Source organism: Buteo buteo, chromosome 16 (genome assembly GCF_964188355.1).
Source record: "Buteo buteo chromosome 16, bButBut1.hap1.1, whole genome shotgun sequence".
In the NCBI taxonomy this organism is placed as follows: domain Eukaryota; kingdom Metazoa; phylum Chordata; class Aves; order Accipitriformes; family Accipitridae; genus Buteo; species Buteo buteo.
This window is the reverse complement of record NC_134186.1, coordinates 12,301,499-12,323,898: the sequence shown is the minus strand read 5'-3', so window position 1 is coordinate 12,323,898 and position 22,400 is coordinate 12,301,499. Positions and strand designations below refer to the sequence as shown.

The 22,400-nt window shown below is 37.5% G+C and overlaps 1 protein-coding gene across 1 annotated transcript in view; it reads right to left on the bottom strand.

The window, feature by feature from the left end:
- LOC142040580 (uncharacterized) overlaps positions 1 to 22,144 on the bottom strand; it is a 51,185-nt gene extending 29,041 nt beyond the window's left edge. Inside the window, exons 1-13 of the mRNA XM_075048663.1 lie at positions 22,141 to 22,144; positions 21,570 to 21,809; positions 8,572 to 8,640; positions 7,558 to 7,611; positions 6,885 to 7,146; positions 6,365 to 6,479; positions 5,645 to 5,735; positions 4,699 to 4,808; positions 4,283 to 4,499; positions 3,243 to 3,368; positions 2,652 to 2,769; positions 1,685 to 1,823; positions 513 to 623 (exon numbers count right to left, since the gene is read on the bottom strand). Of these exons, the coding sequence (XP_074904764.1) occupies positions 513 to 623; positions 1,685 to 1,823; positions 2,652 to 2,769; positions 3,243 to 3,368; positions 4,283 to 4,499; positions 4,699 to 4,808; positions 5,645 to 5,735; positions 6,365 to 6,479; positions 6,885 to 7,146; positions 7,558 to 7,611; positions 8,572 to 8,640; positions 21,570 to 21,809; positions 22,141 to 22,144 (1,656 nt within the window). The remainder of the gene's footprint in view (positions 1 to 512; positions 624 to 1,684; positions 1,824 to 2,651; positions 2,770 to 3,242; positions 3,369 to 4,282; positions 4,500 to 4,698; positions 4,809 to 5,644; positions 5,736 to 6,364; positions 6,480 to 6,884; positions 7,147 to 7,557; positions 7,612 to 8,571; positions 8,641 to 21,569; positions 21,810 to 22,140) is intronic.
- Between the last annotated feature and the right edge of the window lie 256 nt (positions 22,145 to 22,400).

Genomic DNA, 22,400 nt, shown 5'->3' with positions numbered 1-22,400 from the left:
AGTTAAATAAAGATTAACAGATATTAAATGAAAAGGGTAGGTTTTTGTGATTTCACCTCTTCCCTCTTTCCACTTTGTACACTTTACTAATTTTCCCTGCCATAAAAGTATTATTTTTAAAGAGACTTTCTCAGCTTCTTAGGGAATTACATCGTCTTGGTTTCTTTGAACACATCTTTGTGATGAATTACATCCCTTACTGTTGTACTTGTAGTTTCTAACTTAAAAGCTCATATTTTTTCCTTCTAGTTGGTAGAGAAAATAGCTTTTTTCTGCTTTGTGAGTACAATGTTTTTCTTAACGAACTTCCACAAAGCCAAATTTCCAAATTTATGGCTGATCTGATTTTCTTAACAAAATCAATTTCTTTTCACTTGAATAAAAATAACATGTAGTTATCACATATGCTGACCATTTGAGAGAGAAATGCAGTTCCCTGACTGATTAAGGCCTAGCTTCTTTGCTCCCCATATTTTCAATAGTCGTTTCTCATGCTTATTTTACATTCTTACAGTTTGTCCTTTATTCATATTGAGAGTCACTGTCCTTAAGCATGTCTCTGTGTCTGTTAGGCCACATTTACGTAGTTCTACCAGGATGGTGAATGTTTCATCTTTGCAATGCTGAAAAAAAATACCAACAGTTATTTCATGAAAGGCTAATTACATAAGCTTTCCCTGTAAATTTTTCTCTCAACTCTGAAAAATTATTTCTGTTTCTGAAGAAGATCCAGACTCTCCCAAATCCCAGCCCTTCTTTGGCCTAAGATTCAGTTTTGCCTTTTGTAATGATTAGGAACAATGAGAGAATTATAATCTGGTTTTGCATTTTATTGATGATATCCATATTTGGAGTTTTTATTCATGCTCACTTCTAATGTTTGATTCAATTCTACTGTACCTCTCATCTTTCTGTAGCTGGTATCAATGCTAGACAAAAATTTCAGATAAAACATTTTTCAGGAGAACAGTAACATACAGCTATTTTTTTTCTTTTTTTTTTTTTTTACTGAATTGTGCATATGGGGAAAAAGGAAAGCAAAGAACAAACAGGAAAAGCCCCTAAAAGATCAAAACATTTCACCTGCACATTGCTGTAATTAAATCTTTTTATTATATTTAACTTTTAATTTTTGTACTTCTTTTGACCTATTTTAAAATCTGTTTAAAATGTTCACAACCTAAATGAAATGTATCAGTTGACTTGAACTGATTTTCTGTATTTGAACTTCCCAGAAATGAAATAAAAATATTAGTCTTATAAATTTAATTATTTTTTTTTTTCAGAACTGTTAGTGTAATTTTTCAGACTTGTACCATTTGGCTCAATACCATATAATATAGTAACATGGCAAAAATTATGCAACTCAGTAAGAAAGCTGGATTAATCACACTGAAGATTGTAGACTAAACAAGTTCTTAAAAAAGGCAATGCTCTTCAGCAATTACTACATCATAGAACTGGAAATTCCCCAGTAACCACCACATATTGTTACATGACATCCTAATAGTTAACCAATGATTGTCATTTGAATCGCAGCATGTGTTCTAGTAAAAATCTGGCTAAGTGAGAGACAATTTAACATCTGTATGTCAAAAGAGGTAAGTTTCAAAAGTGTTGATTGAGGTCACCCTTTCTTTCTATAACAGAAAGGCTTCATGACCTAGTAATATCTGATTCCCACCTTAGAAAGGACGTAAGTGCAGTCTCCATGGTGACTGTAATGTTTTTTATCATATGTGGAAATGTGTGAACCTCCCTCTAGTGAACATGTTCCTGGGCATGACATGTCTTGGCAACTCCATTGGCCTCCATTACAGGTACTGGAAGAGAGAGAATAAAGTTAGCTGAAATCACTAGCAGTGGTCCAGAGTAAAAGGAATTACAGTGACGTCAGGTTCAGATATTTTGCTACTGTTTTGCCCTTCAAGCTGTAGTTTGACACACAGTAAATCTAGGTTTAAGACTTTCCAAGAGGTTGTGAATGTGTGATGCAACACGTTAAAAAGAACAACTGTGGTATACATTCACTTTGCTTATTTAATTGTTTTCCTTCTTTGGACAGGTGTACTCTCTAGCAACAGGTATTGGATGAGTAACTTCTTGGGTTTTGCAGCTAACATAGAGCACAATGACAAATTAAATTCTCTTCTGTTTTGTTATACAAATGTATCAGAAACTAACAGAAATGTAACCCCACATCTACTCCTGATGCAGACATATCTGTTTTCTAAGGTGATGTGGTAGTGCACAGGTACAGGATTAATAATTGCGAAATCGAGGTTGTATTGTGTCATCCTTTGCTTTCTCCAGAGAAAATAAATGTTTGCAAATACATAAATGACTGCAACTTCGTTCCTCTTGGAGTAGTCCAAATGTTTGAACAAAATAAGCAAAGAGGAATTATTTTAATTGACTGGTGAGAAATCTAAACATTGTAAATCCTTGCTTTGATCTCCTTGAGTCAGAGTGCAAAACTAGTTAAGGCTGTTGCTAAATAAAACAGTGAATGTTCTTTAGAGCTATTTTGGAACTGTAGCGGTCAGTTAAGTGCACATATCAATTACCAATGACGCAATTGCATATAATAAACCATTAAACTCATTAAATACAGAGAGGAAATAGTAAGTTAGAAAAGTAACAAAGATTACCAGGAATGGCACTGTTCTGAAAAAGAAGTTCCTGTAGCGTAGGTCTTGCCATTGTAAACACAGGAGCACTGCTGAGGGGGAATGCAGCCAGAATTGTTGATGTCATCAAATACAGTCCCTAGATTAAAAAAAAGAAAAAACCTTGATCAGTTAAAGAGGCATTTCCTATACACTACTTTTGTTTGTTACAAATCCTAAGTATCACCTTAGAGACAGATCTGCAGCTGTCATGAATGGACGTACCTATGCTGAGGACAGTAGGACTAAGCCAATTTGCATAGTGAAGGATTCAACCTTTGTATTATTAAATTCCACCTGCTTTGAAAGAGGGACTTATTGTAGCACAGGTGGCTTGTTGAGAGACTGGTCTTCATCTGTTTGCTGTTCTGCTTTCCTGCTTTCTTAATATTGCACATGTATTGGCAATTAATTCAGATATCTTTTCTCAGCTGAGACATGACAAATGCTTGTCACTTGCAGCTGTGAAAAATGCAAATATAAAAGGCTTCAACCCCATGGAACCTGCCCAAATCCTGCAGGTAAGCTGCTGTTGTTCTTTGAGATCAGACACATGAGTACATAAGAACTTGCCTGGGGGGCAGAAACAACCATCCATGCAGTGTTCTTCACAAAACTGAGATCGTTCAGGGTTGGTGCATGTGTCAGCACAGGGGGAGCTGCACTCCTGGTACTGCATGTTGGAAGGACACTTCTTGGCTGAAATTTTAAAGGAGGATAGAATTTTTTTCAGTATTTCTAGCCACTGTATATGAAAATATTTACATTCATTTAGTTTTTTCAGCTACATGTAAAACCACACTAAAGTGCCGATCAATCACCAGCTCTCAAAATTTGCAAATTTAGTCACCTAGATCCATATTTTACAGTTGAGATGTACTTTCCATGACTGTCTGGTGCTGAACTGGCTTAATGACTGGATTTCTGGGGACAGCAAGGTAATGACCCCACAGAATCAACAAGGCCTGTGTTTCTACTGAAGGCACCCTTCTCATGAACACCTGTAAGTCCTAAGTTCCTAAAGCTTTGGTATATTTGCATTGGAAGGGCAAATAGTATCTTGTGGGGCTTGGTTTTGGAGCAAATGGTGGTGACAGTATCAACAGCTACACCCCATAATCTAGTACATGTTTAGTTCGGTGCAACTCTCTGTGAAGATTACAGTGGTGCAGACTCCTCACTACCAAGCAAGAGGAGATAAGTAAGTGCTTAACAAGCCAAACACCTATGAAGACCCAATCAGTTAATAATTGAGAATAAAAATGCTGTAGCCACCATGAGAAAAGAAAAGAAACAGGAACACAAGCAAGCAAGTAAGCCTCATTCTTTCTCCTTCTTTCTCCTTTGCTTCATTTACTGTCCCAGTTAATTAAATAACACTTTGACTTTCCATTAGAGTATCCATGTAAGTGTTTGAGAGTGTTTAATTCAGTTTGCATTAAAACCCTTAGCTCTTTTGCTGAAGTCTTCATGCTGGAACTTGTACATCAGAACCCTCTGGGGAAGACAATCTTGAATGGCCTGTAACTTCTTACACATCCTCAACATCATCTGAGAGCTTGTTGTTTGTTAGTTACTGAGCATGAAGTAAGGGTATCTCCAGTGATACTTACGGCACAGTTTTGAGGTTCTCCAGTTCAGAGGATGCCCACCAGCATGAGCACACTGCCGAGAGTATTCAGCAAAGGTGTCACAGATACATGAGGCATTTTTAGACTCTTCAGAGTGGCACAAGTCATCTTGGCAAGCCATAATGTACTCTCTAACATCAACTAGGTCATTACACTCTGCAAATTCAGAGCTGGTCAATGTTTTCTGGCATATGTCATCCTTGGGAGAAAAAAAAAATAAACAACCTCCAGAAAATAGAAAGGAACAATTTTTTGGTGTTGTTACTTTGTATAATTATTCTTTAATAGAAACTTATATCCCTCTCTGAGTTGCTGTCACCCGAGGGCTTTTCCTGAAGCTGTAGAAGGTTACAGATAAATTTGAAAGAAAAATAAAAGAATAGTCAAAAGATCCTTACAGAATTATCAGTGCAATTATCTGGCAGGGTAGAAGTGGAGTCTTCACAGTGTTCTGTTGGCCCATCCATTTTCTGCATATTCCCAAACTGCAAGGGTGTCATCTTAATATCTGTACAAAAGTTTAATAGTAAGGGTTGGATTTTTTTGTTCAATGCAACTGCCTGTTATCTTTTTCTCCTCTCGAATTGTGCTCAAGACTGGCCAAGGCAGCTAGTTCCCTTAAGTCTTTAAAATTGACCATCAGCCCTTCCAAAGGAAGCACTACATCACTGTCTCAATTTACCTTGTACAGCACCCTGGAAAAAGCAAACATTAGAAAACAATTCTCAGCCTATTACATCTAGATGCAAACTAAGATTTTGACCAGAAAAATAACAAACTGTTTTCAGATTATATTGACCCCATGCAGGGAAGAGAGAAGAGAATCTAAACAGGGATTTGGACATTGGAGACCGCTGTGAGACAAGGTTTAGGAGAAAGCTCAAGCTGGGAATAGAATGATGAAGATAAAATCTTACAAAGATTATGCAATTCAGCAGGCTTATGTGGTTGTACCAATTTTAAGACAGAACAGAAACAATAAATGTACTGACTAGACAATACAATTACTTCTTGTTTTATTGAATATATTTCTATATTTATTTATGTTATTAGTGAAAATCTGGCTCATTTTAATGGGGTTAGCTGATTAGGTAAATAAAACCATGGCATACAAGAAATATGCAATCAGTTGTTAGCAGCAGTACTATATTTATACTTAAAGTATTGAATCATATTATCTGATCTCTGTACTACATATTTTTCAATAGAGATTGAATCATATCCTCTGAGTAAATCATTTAACAGGATAGGAGAGAGGAATGTTGATGATGTTAGAGTTAAAAGAATACCAAAAAAGCATATTGGAGACTCCAGAAGCCAATTTTTATTATTTAAAAAACTTACTGTTTGAATAGAACTCATTGTAAATTGGAAAGCCATTGAAGTCCCCACAGAGTCCACAGGTCTGATTGGCATATTTCTCATTCAATTCTAGCTAAAATGATGGACAGTAAGTTGATAGAAGTTAATATAAACATTCTAAAATATATTCAAGACCACTGAAAGCACCTGCACCTGCTGCCTCTAAGTATTTTTCCTCAGATCTGTGTAATTTTATTTAGCAATCTAATTCAAACCTGGGTGATAGAATGAAGAGTTGGCTTGGATTTGATTTACAATGCAGAGTCCAAGCTATTGATGTTATTGATGCAGAATTAAGTTTTCACTGTAATATCTATATTGCTCTCAGCCTCTTTCTCTCTATTCATTCTTCAGAAAGAAAATCAAATCCACAGCAAAAATGAAGAACTAAGAGAGTGAAATTCTGCTAGAAAATTATATTTGAAGGAGTAAGTAGGCCCTGTAACAATGTCAATATGTTAATGATATAATGAAAGTAATTTTTTTACCCTATTTTAAGCAGACGCCTGCTATCCACTAGATGTAAATCCATGTAATTTTCTTTAGGACTACCTGGATGCAAACCTATCTTTATTAAGAAAGAATTGCTCAACAGTATGAGATTAGGAGGCAATAGTAAGCCCCTAAACAGATAGGGACTGGCCTGATCAAAGATTAGCTCTGGTCTCTGAAGGTGTAGACAGGTCCCGAAGCAGTTCTTACCAGGATACTGTCATCTTCATTCCACATTAACACAATACCCATTTTGCTGGCAACTTTCACATAAACACTGCTTTTCTCTATCATAATTCCAGATTGGCTGTATGGCAGTTGAACTCTGGGAAAAGGCAGAAAGAATGCTAGGTATTTTCTAATTCAGATGTTTGATAGAAAAAAAATGGCTTGTGGTATCCAGCATCTGTAGGGATTCTAAGATACTGCAGTTGTGTGGAAAGAAAAGCGATTAAAAAATAAGATGGTCCAACTTCATCAAATCTGGATCTGAATTTGGATCCAACCTCTCAGGATTTTTCATCCAAATTTTATTTTTGAGGTAATCTTTAAGAGAATGATAAATCTACTGCAAAAGGAATTAATAGCAACCTATTCATTATTTATGCTGGTAAAGTAGTCAGATTTATTGAAGAACACATAATTTTTTTCCCCCAAATACACCAAAGTACTTGGCAAGTTTGAAAAAAAAAGTCTGTGGTTACCAAACAAGTGCTACAAATAAACTTACCTGTTGCTGTTGATCATGACAGCATCCTTTGTTAGTTCAGCAGCAACACCTTCAAGTTTCATGGTGATACGGTTGATTGTTGGAGCATTTTCCACCACTGTGCGCCTAATCTGGATGTTGAAATCCTCATACGGAGCATTGCAATGGGATGCAAAAACATAATTACAGAGCCCAGAGAAGGAGAATATGTATCCGTCAAAGGTCTTGAAGTGGAAGTTGCCCCATGTGCTGCACACGCGGCCATTGTGAGCAGGATTGGAAGCTGTGAATTAAAAGTAGCTTTAAAAAAATCCCCAACCTTAACATGGTGAAAATCAACTTGTCCAAAGCTTCATTTTGTCACTGAATAGTTTTTGCCTGCCCACCTCCATTTGTTATTTTCTGTCCATCTATCCATTATAAAACTGTGCATTCATTCTTCACTCATCTTATATCTGTTACTCATCTTATATACCCCTATAAATGGTTATAGTTATGTTCAGCTAGAGCTTATTAGTTGTTCACTTTTCAGCTAAAATAACAGTTTGATGTTATGTTTCTTAATCACCTTCTTTCTCCTCTCAGTAATCCATGACTTCCTTTACCAATGCCTTTCCCTATTTGTATTAGATTCCTCTGTCTACATCCCCTAAAACTGAAAACTTATTGAATATATTTCATTTCCTTTACTTACATGTTATTACTGGATTTGTCAGCATTGGCTGGATGATGTTCACCTTAGATGAAACTGTAGCAAAAGATAGAAAAAAAGTAAGAAAGAAAACAAAAATAATACTAGTATAATACCAAAAATTGCATGTAAAATTGACCTAGAAATGACTAGAAAGTTAATATGCCAGATCCAATGAAATAATGTTAAGCCCGTTTTGTTTTATACAGGCCATGGATCAGGTTAAAAGTGCATACACAGATTCAAAAGAGGATAGTTAAATCATAAGAAATTGCTTTCAACTGTGATGATCTGCATTTTCTACCTTTTAATTTTGACCCTTTTATGAAACTCTGTATTGTGTTAGAATAGGCAGAAATTCACAGGTCTGCACATTGGAGTGCTTCAGACACACTGAACAGTAGAAAGTATTAAGCTGTACTAAATTAGCCTGTTAATGGTACAAAAGCGTAGTTGCCTTCTCTTTACAACTCCTCTTTCTAAAGAGGGAATAAAAACTTTAATTATCCCCTTTGCTCTCTGTTTAATATTTTTCTGTTAAGGGGCTGAAAACCCTTTACAAATGACCACAAATCCATTGTACAGGATGATCACAAATCATTATGTGGTAAAAATCAATGAAGTTGGGTTGACATCTTGATTTCCCAGCATCAGCCCCTGACTTTATAGCTTGACAAAGTGGTCTTATTTCCTTGTTTATAAGGAACCAAACATCCTACACATATATTCTACTTTGATTTTATATATATATATATATTCATGCACATATGCATATAGCCTCTACAAACACATAGCTGCTTTCTTAGTCACCTATTATTATACAAATATAACCATACTTTGTCTGTTTAGTAATTGGTATCTAATAAATACATTACTATTCTTATAGAGACGCTTGTTAATACACATTTATCTTTATTTGACACTACCCGCAATATGCTAGGGAGGTTTTTTAGGCATTTTTATTATTTAGTAGAGATGTAGCAAATAAATACAAATACACAATATAAATGAACATACTGTTTTGTTTCTGCTGAACAACCTCAGTGTATTTGCTTCCTGGTTCCTGTTGGATTTCAATCTGGGCTCCTGTGAAGAAATTGTAAAAAGTGTATTAAGCAAGTACAATGTCCTGCATCTGAACTTTTAAAGCAAAGCATTTAGATAGGATCAAAGGACCCAGATACATCTCTGTAAGACAAAGCAGAGAGTCCTTTATCACATCAGAAAAAATGAAACAGCCCCCCCCCCCCCGAGATGTAAAATGCAATTATAGAACGAGACTTTCTATTACAAATACACAGAGTTTGAAATCCAAATAACATTTCAGGTATATCTGCTTTCTTTGTTTCCCTTAAAGCTCACTACAGGGGGTTCTAATGACTGGATCACAGCCCTTATTTCACTGCTGCACTAAATCTCACTAATAGGTGAAACAATCACGGGAAGAATTCACAAAGTGTAAGGGAGTCATTTATTAAAATTGCTGTGTAGTAGCTAGGCAATAATAAGAAAAGGACCAGAACTGGTTAAAAGAAACAAGGGTGTGATCCAATACTGGCTGCAGATATTTGTATGCCATTTTCTTTAGTACATAAGCATAGGGCCTTTTCTTCCAGAGCAAATCTAAAGCCTCAATCAGGGATTTAGATTTGTTTTACAGCTGGATGCAAGAAGGTACCTCTGCATGATAATACAAGGGCCCATAGCCTGAGCAGTAACCCAGGAGAAGAAACCAAGAGAAACCAGGTTTCCTGTTCTACCCCTCTTCTCATTCTGAGATGGTTCAAACTCACATCTTCTCTGCAGAAAACCTTAAACATCATACTCAAAGTCTATTTGACTAAGAGTTCTTGCTACCCCACCTGAAGCTGAGACACAATGCCAAAACCAGTGGGACAGTGACAAAGGAGGAAAAAATAGGCCGTGATCATGTGACCACATGATTAGGGCACCCAGCTACATCAAAACTGTCCTATTCTTGTGCCTTGCTTCAAGGCTTATTTTTGTACCTCCACTTAAATGGATAAACTACATGAACCATTTTCCAGATGAGTTCTCCTTCTATCATGACTCTGTAAGTTTTAAATTCCTTTCCATGCGTGGTGCAGTAATACCATACCAGAGGTTGTATTGGCAAAGACTTGAGAAATGACAAATATTGACCTGAACAATTTCATGCCTAGAAAAAGACTGACCCTGAGCTCCTAGGTTGGTGGTCTAAGCTCTTGTCTTTTATAAATATGGCAGGCATTTCCTGTAAAAGAAAAGTGGCTACAACTTTATTTTGTGAAAGACTGAATCCTGTCAGCATGTGATAACCACACTTAGAACATGTTGACTAACATGTAGTTATAACCTGCCAAGTCTAAATCCTCAAAGGATTTAGGTGATGGAATGACTAATACCTTAATCCTGATGAGGAGTATGTGAATGAGCATTCTAGGTGTCTAGAGAATTTCTCAGTCAGAGAGGAACTGCCTGTGTAATTTAGTCCTAAGTTAAGCCCCCTTTTTCCTTATGCAATAGGTGGGAAGAGTTCACTGACTCAGAACAGGATGCATAACACCCATCTCACTGAACAAGGAGCCGTGTTGGTGGAAAACAGGGAAATGCTGAAGTCAGCCATAAACCCCGGTCCCCTTTGGTGCTTACATTCCTTGCTGAGCATTTCCTCCACTTAAGAACCTCAGCCCAGATACCTCCATGAAAGCTGGACAACTACCTTTGCCTTAAAAATAACAGGATCAGGAGCACCTTTTATTAAAAATTATTTTTCTAATGTAATTTCTGGCTGTGCCTACCATATAAGCAGATTGAGTACTTGATCCCAGAGCTGAAGGATGCCTGCCTGAAGAGATTCAAGCCCCCACTCCCAAAGAGGTCCCCAAGAGACTGATGGCTTTGGAGGAGAGGGTTCTGGGGAGCCTCACCATATCTAGAAGTTGCTGCAGTGTCTGCAGTTTCTTTCAGATCTAAGATTTTAATTCTTTTCTCATTTAACTTTATGCGTGACCACTAGTGATGCACAAAGAAGTAACAGGGCAGCTTTTAACCATTTTCCATTTCCTGTTAGTCTTTCAGTATCACAAATAATGTAATTAGGGAAATGCATTCATATCATTATAATTGATACTGATCAGGTGAGAAAAATGCCTCTGTAAGTCTTAATAATAGGCCAGAATTTGGTCTCACCCAACACATCTATAGGAGTCTCAGCAGGCATAGAATCATAGAATGTTTATTCTAGCATGAGAACTTTTGTAGCAGAGCAAAAGAGTATAAACATGTATTTTGGTCTGTTAATTTTTCTCAAGGAAACACCAGGGCCTTTTATTTGCTTAGCAAATACATCATTCCCAAGGAAATTCTAGCTGCATTGGTTTATTTAGTAATTGCACAATGCCATGTTGCTGATGATTATAAAAATAAGTGTCAATTGTAAGACTAGTCAAGATAATTTACTATTTGATAATTTGGGAACTGACCTAATTATTAAGAATATTTCTGGATGTACCTTACTAAGTCTATATCCAGCTGCCAATCCACATATGCAATTATCATTACAATCTATTTATAAAAGTTAGTATTTGACCCAAAATATAAAGTCAGGCAGAGAATGTGTGTGGGCCAATATTCTTTAGTCACTTAGGACTTCTGAAAATATTTTCCACAGAGTATGATTCAAATAAAGAGGGGTTTGCTGGACACTGTCTAACCACTACTCATCAGATTAGCATTGCACAGTACAAATAACTTTCTTGTTCAATGAATGGCTAAAGATGCTTTTGACTGACATTGCATAACTCTAAATGTAAGCTTATACTCTAAGTGATTGTTTTATTTTGTGCTTAAATCAACTTGCCAGTATTTTAGTGTTTATTTCACAAACTATAAAGTAGCCTAAGATTATATTTGCACTTGTCAATGTTTTGAAAATGATATGAAAGATAAATTTACATAGGCAATCTGAAGATTTAAAAATGTTGGCTGACAGGGCAGTAATTACTGTACATGAATGGGACTAACTTAGCAAGCTTGTACTCATGCAAGTAATTTCAATTTGAGTGGTCCCATTGACTTAATAGAGCTACTCATACTAATAAAAACTGCCAAGACCAGCCCTGATGGATATAGTATTGACAGGAGAAAAAAACCAATACAAAATGATGGATTGCATGTGTCAGATAAATCTCCCAGTCCTGTTCACATTTAACATCAGTAATTTATATAAATATTTTGCATAGGGTATTAGCAATACACAATTAGTTACTGAAAATCATTGCCACATGAATATTCCCTTCTAGTCTCTTTTGCAAGAGAAGTTGCAAGAAATCTTGAGGAATCTGGTATTAGCTCCTGGTAGGTGACAAGATACTGGAAAAGATTGACCAGTGGTCTGATCTAGCAACTGGAAAATGTAGTGTTTTAAATTTCTTAAAAAACATAACATTCATAATCAGTCCTAATACAAAATGCAACAGGAATAAAATGCTTTTGTAAGGCATAAGTGATACTGAAAACATGACATTTTAAGACATGAATAATGGTTCTTTTTGATTTGATCTTCAAGGCTATCTTCCAAATGCAGTTATATGTAGCAGTTTGAGGCAATAGGAAATTAAATCAGTCCAGTTAATAGTCAGACATTAAATATTTAATGAAAATGGAAAAAAAAAGATAAAAAGAAATCTTGTTTCAATGCAACCATCTGTTAAGTGAAACAATAAAATGAGTATAGTTGTTTAAAGTATATTATTAGATCTAAACAGAGTATTTTTTCTTTTCCCAATAAAAAAGAGAACTTCTTACCTATCTGATGGATACAGCAAACTGCTAATAGGAAAGCCCATTCTGGTACCCATATCCCTCTGCCAAACCCCATCTTCAGTGGAGCCTGGCACAAGGATGTCGGGTCTGAAGTTGCTCAGGAGGAGTAGTTCACCTGTGCTCTGTCGGTCTTATATAGTAGGTGACTTTGGCTTCAGTCCCAGATTGATTCAGAGAGTCTAGTAAGGTGAGGTTTGGGGGATTTTAGCAAATGAACAGGTAAACAGAGGATGGTCTTTCTTCCTCAGAACCTGGCCAATGGTATTTGCATTTTGGGAGGAGTATATGCATATACGTACGTATATTTTGTTAAGGTTCAATCTAATAAAGAAACATAACATGACTGCAAATCAAACACAACTCCTCCACCAATAACAGGTCCTGGAACAAATTTAATTTGATGTTGCTTTACAGTTGTGCAGGTGGCATGCAAGTAACTATTCTAGGTTTTTCAATACTGTAACTGATGCCAGGCAGCTCCTTGGCAAAAAGATCCTGCTTATTTCTGAAGTCTGAGGAGGTGTGGAGTATTTCCTATGTGGAGACCCAGCATTAGGAAGTCACTCCGTGCCTCTTGGGGCAGCTATCTTCTAAAATGAATGGACTAATAACCTTGAAGGGTCCTGTACTATCCCACAGTCACACTGAGTGTATGTCATGGAAACCCTTCTGTGTGGCACTGACAAGCATTAGACACCTATCTGAGGAACATTAAGCCAGCTTCACCTAAACTGTATCCTACATTTATTAGAGATGGGCTTAAACCTTGAAACCTACTTCTGAATTCTCTGCATAATCTGATTTTGCCTTCTCGTGGCAAGTATCAGGAGTAATTTCATCCTTACACCAGCTTTGTAGGAGAAAAAAAATGTTACATTGATTATGGCCTGCGATCACAATCACATTGTTTCAGTATCATTCCTGTGTAATTCCATTCACATCCATGGATTTATAAGGACTACAGATTAGAGAAACAGGCAATGAATCAGGCCTATAAGGCTTGCCAGTAAATGTTTAACATATTTTTTTCTGAATATTGGCTTTTTGCAGTTCTACTGGATTATCATTTCAAAAGCAGGAATGAACGTATACTTCAATAAACACAGACTTGATGTCACTTTATCCTTTTTTAGCTTGGCATCGGAGAGGACTAGGATGAGTTGCTCTGGGCAGATTTCTGTCTCTTTCCAAGGTCAATAGGCCTTACTTTAATATGGTAAAATGTGGACAAAAATGTTCAAAGTTAGTGAAGCCATTCTTTTAAATCTGCTAGGTTTGGTAAAAATGATGCACAGTCCAGCACTTGGTATACACATAATGTTTGCCCTCAGTTCATCTTCAGTCTCCTGCCAGTTTACGAGAATGAAGGTGGCTGATGAATCCCAAAATCTTCATCATAAGAAATGGAATGAGAGCTGCTGCTCAGTGGGGGATTTAGCAAGAGGCACCTGGGAGATATATTTGAGGTGGGGGAGCCACAGGAGAAAGAGAAAAAAAAAAAAAGTATACTAGTAGGATGTGTAGATATGTAGAAAGGACTTTCTTTGTGTAAAATGGGACGGTATTATCTTTGGCATGCCTGGTAAGATTCAGTTCAGCAGCCTCTACTGATATTTGTCATCTTTGCTGAAGCAGGGTAAGGAGACAAAGTTGAGAAGGTGTCCTAATTGTAAAATGTGATCACAGCTGAATGCCTAATTCCCTTGGGTTCTTATCAAAAGCCTAACCCACAATTACAAATTTTAAAATATTTCAGTAAAAGAATAGGAAAGTATAATACAATATTCCATTCAGGTGTTACTGAACTGAATGGTGTTATTTTTTTTTCCAATTTATTTCAGTTCAACCCTTATTTCCACTTTTGTTTAGCACTAAATATATTAGATACTCACTCTATTATTATAAAAATAAACAAAAAAGAGTTCCTTTAGGACATGGATTTGATTTTTGGACTGAAATCAGTGGTAACTTGCTATGGCAAGGTTGGGGTACTTAAGTCAACATATTGGCCTGCTATAGCATGAAACATGTTCCCTGTCAAAATATCCAGGATGTTTAATGAAGTTACATCTTCATAATCAGTAGTAAGCTGTTTACACACCCTAGATCTATGTCTTCATGCTTCAGCAGACCAGGAGAAAAGAAAAGACTTGATTTCCTGCCCATAGAATGTTGTTTTATTCTGTGCCAGTACTCATAATGAATATAAATTCATCTGTACATAGAGAAGACAAATAATATCTTGTTTACGTGACCAGTTAGCTATATTAAATAAATATACACTAGTCTCACTTAAGCAATTAAGCAAGCCACCCAAGAGACTAGGCTTTCAGCTACTAATGTGCATATACCTTTAGCAGTAGGCTACATGTGATGGTCAGAAATAGCAGAGCCTACCTCCCTTCTCAGTTACATCCACCTCTGCATGAGGGGAATAACAGAACAACAGGATCCTCTTCTGTTACTTTAAAACATTTGGAGAGAGTTCTTGTTTCCCATTGGGTGTACTAGAGCAAGGGACTACTGATAAAGGGAGGAGTTTTCTGAGGGGGCAATTAGTGCTTTTGATACTCATATGGTGAAGGTGAGGAGGGTGTCTGTAGCTAGGATGACTAGGTGTGTCAGTGGGGTTAAGGCTGTTTTTTCCTTTGCCCTGTCTCTTTTACTGGAGTTGTTGCTAAGCAGAGTGCTGATATCAAACATTTCTTTCTTTTTCTAAGACAGTTTTTAGTTTTCACTCATTATAACTCTTTGTGACTAGAACAATGCATGTCAAACTTGAATATGCTGCTTCACTGAGCATTTACCAGTACACAGTATTATATAGCTGTTGTGAAGGTTGTCCCAGTTGTATTTGAAGGTGTTCTTCAGAAGGTGTTGCGCAGAAATATTTCTCAAATCTTTACATATTCTGGACTTGTTATGATTGCTTCTGCTCAGACTGAAATTTTTGATCTCCAGGGGGCAGTGATATTCAAATGATGTTCAGCTTATCCAGCCACACAGCCTCCTTCTTCTCTTCCTCCCTCTCTATCACAGGGAGTGGGTGAAATTGGCAATAACGAAACAGGTACAGAAGAGATTGAGGTCATTCTGTTAGGTGGCTTATGAAATTTTGAAAGTTATCAGGCTATGAGATTTTACTGATCGCTGGGGGAATCATAACTGTAGATGAGAGTATCATAAAAACCAGAAGGGTTAAGTAAACACGTTTATTAGCCACATGGGTGGTTGCTCCAAGTGGTTCTTGTAGATTAAAAAAAAAGTAGTTGGAGGACTTCTGAGTTTCCCAGATGGTACAGTGAAAAAAGCCTACCTACGTAGATAGGGAGGAGCAAGGTGTCCTCTTCAGTTGTATGACGGGTGAGAAACCTCAGAAGCAATTTCCAAGTATTTTAATAACAGAAACTTACGTAGCTGTCCTTATTGTTAATGTACACCAGGAATCCACTAAGGGACCACAGTTTCAGTATTGCGTGGTACTAAAACAAAGCACTTTTGTTTGCAGGGGGGAATGTTCAGGGAGGTGTTGAAAGCATTTCTGTTTCTTTCCCGCATTTTTGTCTGTTTTTCTCAGTTTTAATGCTGTGTGAAACCCAGAAGGTTATCTTGAAATCCCAGTGTCAAATAACATATAAATTAATTTAGAATAGATTTGTAAAGTTGATATAGACCAGCTCATGTTATAGGAGGTTATTGGAAATTAATTACAACAGCCAAGGATCCAGCTTACACATATACTTCTGACTCTTATTTTGATCTTGTATCAAAAATCTATACCAGTGGATCAGTCACTAAAAGTACCTCTTGTAAACAGTAAATCCAATATATGTTATTTGACCCATAATTCCGACAACGTATATTATGTCTCCAATTCTCTTTTCTTCCCAGTTTCTTGCACAGAAATAGGGACAAAATTTGAGGTGTTGATTATACCCATTTAATGCAAAATTTCAAATGCCAGATAAAATGTGGATATCATATATACTATAATTACAACCTGAAAGTAGATCATATAATATGATGGTGGCAAAGGCAAGCATCTAGAAGTTAGGAAGTGGTAGTATTAAGGCTATTAATGAAACCTTCTGTGTTCAAATTACAACTCCACTGGTGTTGTGAACTTCTACCTCCTTACAAGTGTGATAAACCAGAGGTGTAGCTGGGGCCCGGGTAAAGCTGCATTGTGCTTCAGAGCTGTAAAGTCCTTGCCTGCCATGTGAACTGGGAAAATGGATGAATAGTTGGATTGGTTAGAGAAGAGAATATTTACTGTGGTGTGGATAGTAATGTAAAGTAATGACAGTCTGCAATTAGTGTAAACCAAGTTAGGATTAATCTAAGCAGAGGATCCAGCACACCCTTTCAACCTAGGTCTGTAAAGGTTTAGTTGCTGTCCTTGGCTTGCTCTGCTCATGCTTTTCTCACCTTTCTCTGATAGCCTCAACTGTTCTTTCCTTCCATCAGTCTACAGGTGACTCACCAGGGTTTTGCTTTCCAGCCCTACCCAGGGATTCATGCTCACTCTCCACCGTTTTTTCAATGTCCTGTTAATTTCCCCCTAATAAATACATGCAGTGCCACTGTGGAAGAAACTGGTGGACACACTTTGTCCATAGGCTCCTTTCCCTGGTTCTTGGAATAGTTGATGCAGTCTGTTTTCTCTTTAGTACAATGTATCACACCACTTGAGAAATCTCAGAGACGTTTCTCCATGGAAAACAAAGCTGTGCACAGCTTTCACCTCACAGTGAAAAGCATGTGGAGATAGTGTTAAACTCTTACAGTGAATGGCAGATGAGCTTTTTGCTGTGTATGGTTATTAGCGCTTTTTAGTTTGCTACAGTAACTTTAGCACTGGTTATGCAAGGTACTAGGGAGTGTGGAAGAAAACTCTGGCTGTAGAGATTAGATCATTTAAATGGAAAACAAGTGAGAGCTAGAAGTAGTGAAGGTTAGAAGAAATGAAGTAAATTGCCTCATTTTTCAGTGACATTAGTCATAGTTCCTTAATTACAGAGTGACACCTTAAGTGCACAGTTGTGCTGTCTTCCCTTTTCTTGATTCTGTTTTAAAGGATCTGGAAAAGGAGCCTGTAACTGGTATCTTGAACAGTTGGCAGGCAAGGAACAGCAGAGCTCTTGCTCTGCTCACCATAACTAAGGGGAATGAAAGATGCAAGAAAAATAAACGAAACTCATGTCTAATACCTTGGCAACAATGGCTTCTCTGCATTTCAAATTGAATTAATGACATGTGGTCATTCATGTTCTGGTTTTCAAATGTAATAGCTCTTCTTAAGTGCACAGCTTGCTTGACTTCTACATGGTCAGCATGTAACCCAGGTGAGCTCAACACCTTTCTTATTGTAATTCTTGCTTCTGGGCTTTAACTATGTGAGTACTCAGCTGTACTGGCTGAATAATTTTTTTGTTTTATTGCCATCCTGTAAAAATATCTGGAAAAAATTTAATAGCTTTGCTGCCAGAAAGCTGCCATGCCTTGTCTTATCTCAGTATTTGACTGTTGGGTGTTTTTTTTTTTTTTTGAGTTGGGAAAATGTATATATGTATGTGGTGAATTATTTTTACCAAGTTTAATGTCCTTAGGTTCATTGTGCACTTAATTCAGCTGAAAGCATAACTTTTCCATTGTACATGCTATCTGAAAACTCAGCTGGTAGATTTTTCAACCTCAGTATTTGCTTGGTTCTCACAGTTTTAAGATGGTGTTTATAGCTCTCAATTGTTTTTTTCTGGCTGTATTTCAGTTTTGTTTTCCTCTTCTGCATAGTGCTGAGTATGCCTTTCTGGACTAATAACACCACTGATGCTTTGTTATCTGTTTGGCATTCACTGTCCTATATGTTATTGTGCTTCTGCTTTGCCTGTGCATCTTTTCTTCATTTCATAAATTGCTTATTCTGTGCAATACTAATAACATACATGAGCCAAATCTGGCCTTTTGAATCCTTAGTGGGAGACTTAGATATAGTTCATTGTTTCCTTTGTTTTTCTTCTCGACAAGCTTAGCATAACTATTTCTCCTGCCCCAGTAATTGCATGTAGTCCCTCACTGTATTAATTCTTTTTTTCCAAAGCACCCTCAAGTTTCCATTTGCATTTCTTTGGCTACTTCAGAATCTGCTGTTGAACACATTTTGGTGTATTTTTCCCTGTATTAAGAGACATTCTCAGTGATACTTGGTGAGTCATTTCTGCATCTGTTCTATGAAAAACTGTTCAGATTTGAGTATGCTTATTAGTGCTGCGCATATCCTCAATGCTTGACAGACTAAATTTATGCCCATATTGGTAGGCAACTTTAAGTTCAGTCTGAAGACCGTATGTGGGGACCAGGATCATAAATTTAGCTCCTGTCTGCAGTGCTGACTGAGTTTAGAGGCTCAGCTGAACTTCTGCCTAAGGAGTCAAGCTATTATCATCCCATATTCTCATTGTCTGCCCTATTCTTCAGATTGATGGAAGTTACCTGGCTCTGTCATGAGCTGACAAACAGCAATGCAACAATTCAGTTTTCAGTTCATGGGTCTTCTGCTCCCTCTTTCCCTCTCTATCATCAATAGAGAGTATGAGACAAATCTACAAGTTGAGAAAAGTCTTACACAAACTGGCTCCTGGAATAGCCCAATTTGCAAATAAAAGCTCAATATAGTTTTGTTGTGGGCTACCAAGTGTGTAGCAGAGTCCATCTGTTTTGTGGCGGCTGATGCTAATGATCAGTGCAGATGACCACAGCAGTTCCTCCCACTGCTCGCCTCTGTGACATCTGTGACATTCTGTTCTACCCCATTAGTTAAGACGTGGTTCCTGAGAAGTTCAAACCCACCTAAAGCAGAGCTGCTGCTATCGCCTTTTCCCCTGCAGTGGCTACACATGACCACTCCCTCCCTTGCTCCAGCCCTGGCACTCTTATGACCCCCACAGCTAACTGGCTCAGTGAATGACCCGGGTCCAAAATTTCATCACCATTTTGTGCAAGATTATCCACCATGAGTTTAATTATTTTCTAAAGTTTTGACAGCTACAGGAATCAATTAATTTTTGTGGTTTATGATCTATTGCTTCTCAAAATTCTTGGGTACATGAACTGAAAACACATCTTTTATAGCTAACATTCGCTGCATGAAATTTTTTGGAGGGAGCTTCTAGGACTTCATACAAGCCCTCCTTTTCTTCTTGTAGCACATTTAGATGCTGCAGTAGCACCTGTAAGCCTTTTCCCTTTCCTACTAATTCTGTTTCAATCTTTCTTTTCCTTACTTATTCCTATTTCAATTTCAGAACTCCTCTTTAATGTTTAAAAATCACCATGAGATCATTAAATGCTCTTCTGTCCGCTCAGGGACAGGGAATCAGTGTTCTAGTTTAATTCCTTTTTCTATATATAGTCATCTTTCATCAAATCCTTCCTAAAAATAGGATTTTCTGAATCCCTAGGCATTGTCCTGTACATAAGACATCACAAGGGCTGCCATATTCATGGGGGAGAAGGGCTGTGAGTTGTGTAGCTGTGGCTATATTACCCTGCTACAATTCTCTCTGAATGCTATCTGTCAAAACACTAGTAAGGACTAGACATTCAAAACACAGTCCAGGCTGATGATGAGTTCAGCACCTGTTCGCTGAGTATGTTCTGCAGCCAGCAAACAGAATAAAAGAGGCAAAGAATGGATGTGAATTTGGTGTTATTTCCCTTGCCCCAGTCTAATCAAAGAAGCTAGGCAGGAATAGGGGTAAGCAAGCTCCTGCTTTCCACAGACTGCAACATCATCTTTTAAGACCAACCAAGAATTATGGGACATCAAAGTGCTGCCTGCCAGCTGGAGTAGGTAAAGCAGTTGAACTGAGTTTAAAACCACTTGAAACTCATTCAAAGTGCTTAGGAGACAAAAGCTGGGTATTTCTGCATATGTCTGAGTATGAATGTGGATAAGACACAATTCACGGTAAGAATCTTGATGTTTCTCTGACTGCACTGTTTGACTGCTTCTAGTTGCAGCAAAAGGTTTCAAAGTAATAGAGCAGTATTACTTACTGTTATTCTTTTACTGCTGAGGCGAGTTTTAATTTTAAGTATTGTTCCCTACAAACAGAAAGAACATGCAAAGCAACTTGCACTTGGTTTAAATTAATTGCCATTCTGCATATGGTATTTAACGACCAAAGCAGAATGTTGATGGATCTCATGCAGTCAGGCTTTGCTCTGGGAGAGGCTGCAAGTCACTGATTCTATTTATTATTTGCACATTGTAACCTTTTGATGTATGCACGTATATGCATGCTGCTTTGCTGGTTTACCATAATTAATATATAGCAGCTGCTGAAGGAGATGATCCTGATAGCTGTAAGGGGGTTTGTTTCTTCACTTCTAGTTTCAAATTCCCAAAGAGAATTTGAAATAAACCAGGCTTCACTTCTTCTCATTTCTGTGGCATATGTCTGTAAAGAAGAAGGGAGTCTCCACAACTTTAGCAATTTTATTTCATCCAAACTCAACTGTATTTTAGGACCACATGCAATAATTGTGCTGACTGATCTGTAGAAACATTGCAAAGAACAGTAAAAACTATTCTTGCAGCTTTCTGAACACAATGAGCAAGATTATCATCTCATTTACATTCTTGTATGTCATAGCCAAAGGTACTCAGGTACCCTGCTTACAGATAAGAAGCTTGAGGATCAGATTAAATGCAGATAGTGTGGTATTAAAGTGGCTTAGTTAAGACAGGAGGCTATACAATGCTGAAGAGGTGCTCTGAGATCCTGAAGGTCATCATCCAAATACCTGCCCATCACAGGCTCTTTGTGAAACTCATGTCACTACACACATGATCTCTTTAAATTTGTGAGTTAAGGTATGAACTCTTTGGATCCTATGTAGGAAGGGTAGACTTCAATATGAAAACCAGTCCCTGGGAACAAAAATCTTGCTGCCATCTCATTGCTGAGCTTGTCGGTTCTTTTTCAGTAAACAGCAGGCAATGGTGTGAAGGGCTACACACTGCTTTTTTTCTTCACCACTCCTTTTTCTTTGCTGATGGATTTCCATGCACCTCAGCTGCATATTCTACAGCAGCCCTCACCCCTTTGCCTAACTCTTTAATCCCACTGTTACCCACAGACAGCAAACAGCCTCCTCTGCAACTCCAAGCTGTTTGTACTCACCAAAACGTCCTACCAAATGGCCTTCCAACTTCCTTTTAAACTCAACCTGTGCTGCTTGCAACACCTCTACTTGTACTCCAGTATTCACCCTGCCTATTGCTTCGTAAACGCCTCCACACAAGAGCACCTCATACTTTCTGGCCCTTCGTGAAAATAAGATCCTTGGACATACGTTTGCCGCGTACTCCTGAAGCAGCCTGTCAATCACTGTTTCTCGCTGCAGAAGCATGGCTTGCCATTCTGAAAAGGGGAAGTGAAGAGGGGCATAATATGGGTATAAAAGAAGCAGAAATATCAGGAAAGGGACTGGAGAAGCAGAAATACAGTTGTGTTCCATAAAGATGTGTCTTCTGGCTCTGATAATAACAATTCCTGTGTGCAGCTTATTGTAGCTAAAGTAACTGCTCAAACCTGTTAACTCTAACTTCTTTTGATAGCATCTAAGTCATGAATAAATATTAAAGTAGCTTATTAAATAGCATTGCATATAGAAGTGCTTGAAATTTCCCATCATAATGAAAAAAGGAGGCTACAGATCATTTCATTACATGTTTCTTAGGGTATTCCATACCCATACTACCCTGAGATAGCGTAGCTCATGGTCAATGTAGAGCATAATATACCATATACCCAGTGCTGAGAACTAATATGAAGTGTGTTAAACAACCTGTCAATCTCTCCTAACCCATCTGTTGATAGAGTAAGTAAAGCAGCTGAACTGTTTCAAACCACTTGCAACTCATTCAAAGTACTTAGGAAACAAAAGCTGGGTATTTCTGTGTATGTCTGAGTATAAACGTGGATAGGACACAATTCACAGTAAGAATCTTG